General features: G+C 28.1%; 1 protein-coding gene across 1 annotated transcript in view; it reads right to left on the bottom strand.

Annotated features, from left to right (window-relative positions):
- Nucleotides 1–267: 267 nt before the first annotated feature.
- Nucleotides 268–9433, bottom strand: part of LOC129960391 (uncharacterized) — a 119200-nt gene continuing 110034 nt past the window's right edge. The window contains exons 4-5 of the mRNA XM_056073812.1: nucleotides 5194–5329; nucleotides 268–529 (exon numbers count right to left, since the gene is read on the bottom strand). Of these exons, the coding sequence (XP_055929787.1) occupies nucleotides 268–529; nucleotides 5194–5329 (398 nt within the window). The remainder of the gene's footprint in view (nucleotides 530–5193; nucleotides 5330–9433) is intronic.

Raw genomic sequence — 9433 nt, 5'->3', positions numbered from 1 at the left:
CACACACACTCACACAAAAAGAAAAAAAAAACTGAGAGACCGAGCTTTGGTCAGTCTCCCAGGCTGTTTATGTTAATAAGCCCAGTTTTCGCGTTCACGTCATTTATTGCATCACATAAAAACTGTGTTTTCATCTTGCAAGATGAAATCGTAATCAATTTATTTTTAATAATTAGTTCGTAATTTTAGCCTGTACTTCTACACTACTTTTTAAACAGAAATTAACTTTCAAAGAAATCTTAAGTCTTTTTTGAACTTATTTTACTATCAATGTTTTACAAGAAGATATACAATCTGCAATGATATTAAGTAAAATATTGCTGTATACAAGAAATCATGTTTGAAATATTTATTCGCCGAGTTCGTGTCGAATGAGCACGCATTAGAACCATGTGTGAATAAAACGCAGTGTTCGTTGATAAGAGATCCCGACATGCGGTCCATGTGTCTTTGAAAAAACTGTTCTGCCGCAGTGCCACAGTCACGCAGAAGATGATCATGCTGGCACTGGACGAATTGGGTGAATACACTGAAAGAAAGAAAGAAACAAATCATTTGGAATTTTAAAAGCCACGTATAGATTATAAACAATAAAAATAATTTTAATTTTTAATTTTTTTTTTACTTTGTCGCGTATTTCTCATTATTTATTTATCCTTTAGATTTTCTGATAATTTAAATAAATTTTGGTCATTTTATATTATTGAATGCTAATTAATATTTTACAAGAACCTGTGAATTTAAGCTCAAATTCTTCTGACATACAATTAAATAACTTAATTCCTAACATATGTTAAACGATGCGCGAAATTAAGTAATTTAATTCCCAAAATATTTTTTTAATGTAAAATTCTTATTCAAAATAGAATAAGTATATTTTCAGTTGATTGAACAAATTTTACTGAATTATTATATCATTTAAGAGCATGATAAATAGATAGAAATAGTTTTGGTATTATTAATAAAATACTTTACACTCATTAAAAATCTGGATAATTTTTACTATTATACCTATCGGTTAAAAATCATTCCAGTTATTTCTACTTCTTACTGATTATTTATGCGGGAAATATACTTTAATGAAATCCATTTAAAATAATTCAAGTGCACTATTTTGAATTTGTTATTTTTAAGACATTTTTTGACAACAGCAGACGTTTTATTTATTACAGTTTTGCTTCTTTATTCAATTTTATGTGATTATCGATAGAAAGCAAAGCTAAGGATTACAAAAAGTTATTACTTTTCAATGCATTATTTCTGAAGAATAATGCCTTCATAATATTAAGATGAATAACTGATTGCTCACCAGTTTTTTTTTGAAAATTAGGTTCAATTGTCTTAGGAAAAACTTTCACCTTGTTGCAAGTATACTTAATAATATTGCAGTTAAATTATTTTTAAGCCATGTTATGTTATTTTGCATTAACTGCCTTACATTTGCTAAAATGAGTAACTAACGTTTAAAACATTGCATTGTTTCGTTTACTGTTTTGAATGACGTTAATTGATTTATTGAAAGAAAATTTAAAAAGCCAAAATAATTCATATTTGAAGACTTTTTATTTGATAGCGTAGAGTTAATTGTAATGCATTTTCGTCCGCTTGTTGCAACTGAAAAATGGATATCTTTTTTTTTTTTTTTTTTTTTTTTTTTTTTTTTTTGCACTTCTTTGTTACAAAAAATTCTTGAAACATTTTCTGTTATTTTATATCAAGATAATTCATAGAAAAGATATTTGAAATGATTTTGAAACAATTTTTTTCTATTAAAGCGGTAGGAAAAACAATGTTAATGGTCAAAATTAAAAGTTCCTTGCCTTTAAGAAATTAACTATTTGGCAAACATAAGCAATCACAGTATGCCTAGTTAGTGATAAGAAGATACTTCTAAGTTTACCAAACAAAATTTCAAATATTTGTATACATAAGAAGGAAATAATATATAAAAGATAAAATCAGCAAACTAAATCTATCATCAAATGTTAATGAAATGATTAGCTTCTTTTTCTCAATTTTAAATCTAAGTTCTCAAGCTGGTAACTTTATTTAAAATTTATTATAACAAAATAAGAGCACTTACATTTTACTACCATTTCCAAAAAATGATGACAATAAAATAAAAAGTCATGAAAAATATAATCACAAATCTGTAATAAATATACTGCCTTCATTATAAAATAGAAAATGCTTTTAAAAATTGCTGTTTAAAATAAAATTTATCTAAATACTAGATGAAATAAACTAGTATTATAAAAAAATGAAAAATTCGGGGTGTTGAAAAAATTGTTTTCGTACCATAAGCAATTTGACAATTTTTGGTGAAAAATTGTGCAGTTAAATTAAGAAGTAAACTAAATTTTACAATGTAATTTACTTTGTAACTTTTCATACTGCATTTGCTCCAGACTATCATTAGTCTATAAAATCTAAGAGTAAAAGTCGTCTTTAGGCAAAGTTGCTCATCAGAGAAATAAGACAGAGATGCAAACGTAACCTCTTTTGTAGTAAAACGCATTGGACTTCTTGAGTTTTAAGATTATTTCATGCAATGTTGTTACAGGGATAACATAGAATTGTTATGAAATTTCTCGAATTTTAAATTGCTTAAAATACAGTGAAAGAAATAATGCCGTTGAGCATTTCGAAGATTTCAAACCATAAAAATGCAAAAATAGACATTTCAAAGTCTAACGATTTCTTACTTCTTCTTTTATCTCTTTTAGAGATTAAGAAATCAATAAATTGATTTACAAAATTGAATGTAGCACAAAAAAATCAGTAAAACATCAGTAAACGTAACTGTCATTCTGCTACCATAAGCTGCAAAAAATCAATGAGGAGTTTTCGTCAATCTGGATTAAAGCAAAAGTAAAGAAACGCGAAATACAAATGTCAAATATTTTGCAAAATAAATTCAAAGAAATCGTTTTCTATATAAAATACAGATTTAGATTCTTTTTATCTATTCACTTGGAGAAAATTTTCAACAGGAGTTTGATCCTTCAAAACAGAATAAATTATGTCTCTTGAGCAGCAATCAATCATTCTCTGAAAGCAATGCCTTTTTTCCACATTTAAAAAAAAATTTACAAAGAAAATTTCTGTAGTAAGGGTTATCCTATTAACTACATATTGAAAATAATGAAAGTAGGTCACTTTTTTTTCTTCGCTTGATCGCTTGAATAATATGTCTTGTGTAAAAGAAATGAAAAAGTGGTGGTTGTTTTACTGTTTTTTCTATTATATCAGAACGTGTCATGGCAAATTTCAGAATATGAGATTTCAAACCTTTATTTAAAAAATTTTCAGAAATTGAAAATTTCGCTTAGTTGACATAAAATGAAAAAATTACATTATTAATACAGCTGATGACAAGAAATTTAGATAAGCACATACGATCAGTAATTATTGACCAAAATTTCAGCAGTATTCCGACAATTAAATTATTTTCATTAAAAAATAAATTTAGAAGGTTAAAACTTCCTGTACACAAAATTAAGTTAACGAGTAAAACTACAATTTTAAGCACATTGGTTCGAGTAACACGTCTTCTGAATATGGTGACTACATTACTAGAATATATATTTTATATGCTCTGTGTAAGCAGATGAAAATGTTACACTTGTATGATGTTCTTCATAAAATGACTTTTATTTTCTCGTATAAGAATCCCAAAAAATTGAAGTATCGTAACACTAAATTCACTTCGAGTTTTTAATGAATATCCATGCTTTATATACAAACATGTTAACGCAAAAAAGCCAGATAGATGAAATTTGCAATCTGATTTTGTAATCAAAATTATAAATCTGTATTAATTTGGTTCCAAATTTGTCAAAGGATGCCAATTTGTCGATCTATGCATTCGTGTGCATGTGAACATTTTGACTAAAAAACACAACAAATTAAGTGAGGGAATTTTCACATGCAGTCTTAACACCAAAACAGTGTGTTGCATTTTTAAAATTGTTATATTCCATAATTTATATTAGTCTGTAATTCACGAAATATTTTTTAAACTTACGATTTTTATCATGAATGATTTCTCATTTTTATCACGAATGATGATAAAGATATCTAGATATAAAATTATTTAAAATAATGCCTGTGCACATAAATTGTTTAGAAAGATGTTAACTGTATGATTTCTTATGAGACAACTAAATATTATCATAACTTTTCTGTTTGCTTTCGAAAATCCAATGGGTGCTAAAAATGTTTATTCCTTGTTACCTTTTACTGCAAAAATCGTATAAAGAGTCGCTTACCTGAGCTTGACTTGCAGTATTTTCATCATCGATTTTCAAATTTCTTAGGTTATTTTAATATATTTTTTAAATAAATAAAGTTTGTATTTCTATAGGCTAAAAAGTTCTATAGGCTCTAAAAGAAAGATACACCACAAAACCAAGTGATAAAAGTTACAAATAATCTTCTGGAAAGAAGCTTCAAACAAAAAAGTGTTACATTGATGGAAATAATAAAATTTTAGTATACAGAGAAAACTCAGAAAGAAATTTGCAAATCAAGAAAGACAAATTTCAAAAAACGTTGAAAATTACATCGAATTTCTCAATTTTTTTATATCTGATACGCAGTGGTGCATTAGAAGTGATTAGCAACCATACATATTAATTTATGCATTCCTCTTAACATTAATTGCGACATGTTCGTACGTAACAACCAGGAGTTAATTAGAATTCAATATTATTTCTTGAAATCCCCATAATAAAGAAAATTTTTGGAATCAAAATGAATGAAAAGGCATTCTTAAGAAATAAATAATAAATGTAAGAAGGGTAAAATATGAGTAGAGTTAGAGAGTGGATATAGTAAAATAGCTTGTATGTATACATCCAAAGAAACGTATCTGAGAATGAGAAAAAAATTTTAATCTTTAAAAGCAAAATAAATATATTTTGCAAAGAGCCTTTAGGGCGATTTTTCATGTTTCCGACAGCGTCTATTTCCGTCCGTAATTTCAATAAGTGTAAAGATTCGTAAAGATATTTGACATTGCATTGAGGTTACACTTTTTACATCATCCGTAATGATATTTCATCTTATTTTCCAAGTTGTTCATAACTTCGTAGAATGCATGATGAAGATTGATTATAGGCATCAAAAGATTTAATTGATAAAGTAGATATTAAAATGAAAATTACAAGGCATAAAAAGAAATTTTCTTACCAACAATGTATTTTCAGTTTATCATTCACATCATCTCCTGTATCTTCATAGCTACTGGCCAGCCTTTTATACTGAAACGCACATTTGCGGTCATCTGTAGATACATTTTTTAAACATGGGGCATATCGGAGATAATCTGAAAAAACATTTATTATTTTATACTTACTAATTACTTGATACAAATTTCAATGCAGAGTGTCCATAAATTTTGTGCCATTTAAAATGATTCTTTCAATATTAATACAGGATGTCTCACAAGTGTCTAATATTTACATATTAGGATACAACACCTCAAGACGAGTATTTTGATCAAAACATGTGGGGTCCCCGAATATAGCGTCATAGTCTAATTACACGAAGAATGTTAATTACGAATTCAACACTTTGTATTCCAGATTACGATGCATACGACGGCTGCGCAACACGGAAGCTTCCCTAGGTGACTATACAAATGTATGGCAACCAATGAGAGGAAAATTGCTTCTGCATGTGAATATGCAAATTCCCGCTTCGGCATATAAGGCTAGAAAACAGGTTTGAATAGAATGAGTAGCGCGTTACTCGCTAAGAAATTATTGTGTACTGTACGTAATAGTCGTGATTCTGAAATGAGCAAATATTTGATTGACCATCGTATTTTCATGGTGCTGACTTATCATGAATTGCAATCACCATCAGCTGTGGTGAAAAAATGCGGCAATTACTACAACATACATATCACGATGATTAAAAGAATGTACGAAAGATTTAAGGAGACCGGCACTGTGTTGGGCAATGTGCTAGCGATTGGGAAAAAACAGGTGCGTGTACAGTGAAAGAAGAGTGCAAAGCAAGTCCATCAACTTCGGTACGATAGGCGTGCGTTATCTGATGTTTCTTCTTCATCCCCTTCTTGAGTGGCATAGACAACAGAAGCGATTATTGGTGTATGCAAGTTGATGCTAGACCTGACCGCACTCAACGAAACTTCTATCTCTTAGCGGAACATTTTAATGATAGATTGATCGGGTTGGATTCCATTACGAAAACAGTCAAAGGTATAGAATAGTCACCTTATTCCTCGGATCTTAACCCATGCAACATTTTTTATGGAGACGTCCGAAAAACACAGTATATCTCATACAGCCTTCCACATTGGACGACTTGTGAGCAGCAATTGAAATGGAAGTTAAGGAAATTGGAACAGATATTTTGTAGAAAAAAATTAAGAACTTTGATTCCAAACTTCGCCTGTCATCTGTTCGAACGGCCGACATTTCGAAAATATGTCATATTGAAGTTCTCAATAAACATTTATTTTCACTTGGTGTTTTCTTTTTATTTCTTTAAGTTTTCATAAGCTTCATACCTTAATTAGACTATGACACTATATTCGGAGATCACAACATTTTATACATCAAAATAATCGTCTTGATGTGTTCTATCCGAATCTGTAAATATTAGACGCTTCATACCTTTTGGGACACCCTGTATATGTGATATAAAGAATTCATGAAATTAATTAGAAAATGTAATATATATCGTTTTTTTTTTCCCTTCAGCAATTTAACCGAAAAATTATTCATTCTTCAAGATCACTCGTCGCTACGGCTGCAATAAAAAAAAAAGTAAATTCTCTTCTTTCTAAAATATTCATTTGCTTTTTGGGAATACTTAGAACTCAGAAAAAAGAATTCCACAGAAGTTCTATAACCAAGCGCATGAAAATAATTTAAAAAAATAACCAAACAATAAAAGTTACTTTCTCTTTTATTGGAACTATGGGTCAACATTGATTTTCGTTGAAGGCTGCCTTATTTGAATCCCAAAAAGATTTTTTTATGGAAGAAGCGATTTTTATTTTAAAAATTCATAGATTTTTATGTATTTATCTTCCAAATAATGTTACCGACTTTTTTAGGAATATGCTAACACCAAAAAAGGATGCATACTGGTCAAAAAAGTATCTGAACACTGTTCTTTACTCCGAAACTAATTACCAAGTGATGAAACTGTAAATGCTAGCGCTATAAAAAAGTATTCTGTGTAAGTGAGTGAGAAAGTTCCTCATGTAAGGATTCGTCTCCATATATAGATTTACTCAAATTCAATTTTTTCAAACTGCAATACCCAATCTCGAAAACATGTATGAATTCACCAGATTAAAATAGTTCAAATATAACATTTTGACATTTAACAATGCATATGATATTTTGCAATTTTAAATAGTTGATTTATAAGTATAAGCAATTGAAAATTTGATTCTTAAATTTTAATGCAATTTCTTGTTTCCTTCCATATATTTCAATATATAGGACATGTTTAATAACGATTCTTAAATTCAATTAAAATACTCAGTAATAAAAATTGAAGTGTTGTATCTTTTAAGATCTAAAAGTATATTTTGTGTTTTTAATTTTTAAATTTTCAAGTTAAAGATTTTTAAACAGAAAATCAAAAAATTTTAACGCTAATCGAAGAAGTAAAACTTAAAATATCAGGAATCGAAATTCTATACATTTAAGCCATACAGTTCCTAAAATATGTAGAAATAACCAAAAGCTTTTAGAACTTCATTTTTTGATATGATATTCGCATTTTTTTAGGGAAGAGAGGGAGTATCTCATTTCCGCAGAAGGATTTTCTGGCAGAAATCAAAAAATCGCTAAATGGAACGGAAAACAAAGCGTGTCTATCATCCCTGCTTTAGATTAAGAATTTTTTGTTTTTAAAACAGGTACTTAGATGAAAGGGGAAATCGATAAATGTAACAAATTCTATTCCAGTAACATTTCAAGTGAAATTTCATTTGAGATGAATAGGAGTATATTGTAGTTGAAGAAATAATATGTGAGACCATCAATTAATAAAAAAAGCACGGAAGCTAAATTCTGTGTAATAAGTATAGAATTTTACTAATTAAATATGTTTTGTTTTTACAAGGTACAAAAATTATGTAGCGTGAAATATACGAATAATTAAAACATTACTGAATAAAATTCCAAAGTAATTCCTTATTCAGTGTCATTAGACTTCATTGTTCAGTGCCATAATTCAGTGTCATTAGACTTCATTCTTCAGTGTCATAATTCAGTGTCATTAGACTTCATTGTTCAGTGTCATAATTCAGTGTCATTAGACTTCATTGTTCAGTGTCATAATTCAGTGTCATTAGACTTCATTGTTCAGTGTCATTAGACTTCATTGTTCAGTGTCATAATTCAGTGTCATTAGACTTCATTGTTCAGTGTCATAATTCAGTGTCATTAGACTTCATTGTTCAGTGTCATTAGACTTCATTGTTCAGTGTCATTAGACTTCCACAAAAAACCATTTTATCACAATAATCATGTTTAGTATCCTTTCTGATAATAAGTATTAAAAGATTCTAAAAAATAATTTAAAATATCGTTGAGAGGAATCTTGAACATGAAAATCAACAGCATAATGTTTTTTCATGTTTCAATTATAAAGAAATGTTTCAGAAAATAAGCAAATGGCGTTTATTTTTCAGCTGCTACCAATAACATTTAATTTGTTAGTTTTATTAATATAAATTTCTAAACTTATTCAAAATTTTGATTATTTTAAATAATATTTATCTACTATTTATTCTCAATCAAGTATACAAATAAACGCAAATATTTATTATTATTATCAAATATTTGTTAAGTCTTATTTTACTACTACTAATTTTATTAATAAAAAACATTAGTTTTTTTTAGAACAAAGTTACCTTGTTAAGGAGTGAAATTAAAACTTAAATACAGGAAAGTATTAACACAGTAGAATATTTGCTGTTTCCACATATTTAAACAACCTCTCATTCTTTTTACTCCGGTAATTTTGAATCGATTTATCAAAAATTTTATTTCTGGGTATTTACCATTACAAAGAATCAATTAAAAGACGAAACATTAGTAGTTGCAATTGGAAAATTTTAAGATTCCGTAAAAATAAATATGTATATAATCCCTTATGCGAATGTAATTGATATATTTTTGAAGAAGCCATTCTTCCTAATCGAATGATATTTTTATCTTAAATTTAAATTTTATAGACTACGAGCTTAATAAATATCTGAATATTTTTGACAGTCTGTACAATAGTTGGAAAAAACCCGTAAAGAAAAACATAGAAAATACAACAGCAGTAAAAAAAAAGCTTAATAAATCTGAGTCATTAATTCTGTTAAAGAAATTGTTTTCCTGAATTAGACTACTGGTTCCTCAAATTTGATTACCAAATTTTTTTAAAAACT

Source organism: Argiope bruennichi, chromosome X2 (genome assembly GCF_947563725.1).
Source record: "Argiope bruennichi chromosome X2, qqArgBrue1.1, whole genome shotgun sequence".
NCBI lineage: Eukaryota > Metazoa > Arthropoda > Arachnida > Araneae > Araneidae > Argiope > Argiope bruennichi.
The sequence above is the reverse complement of the archived record's forward strand: the minus strand, read 5'-3'. Positions and strand labels throughout refer to the sequence as shown.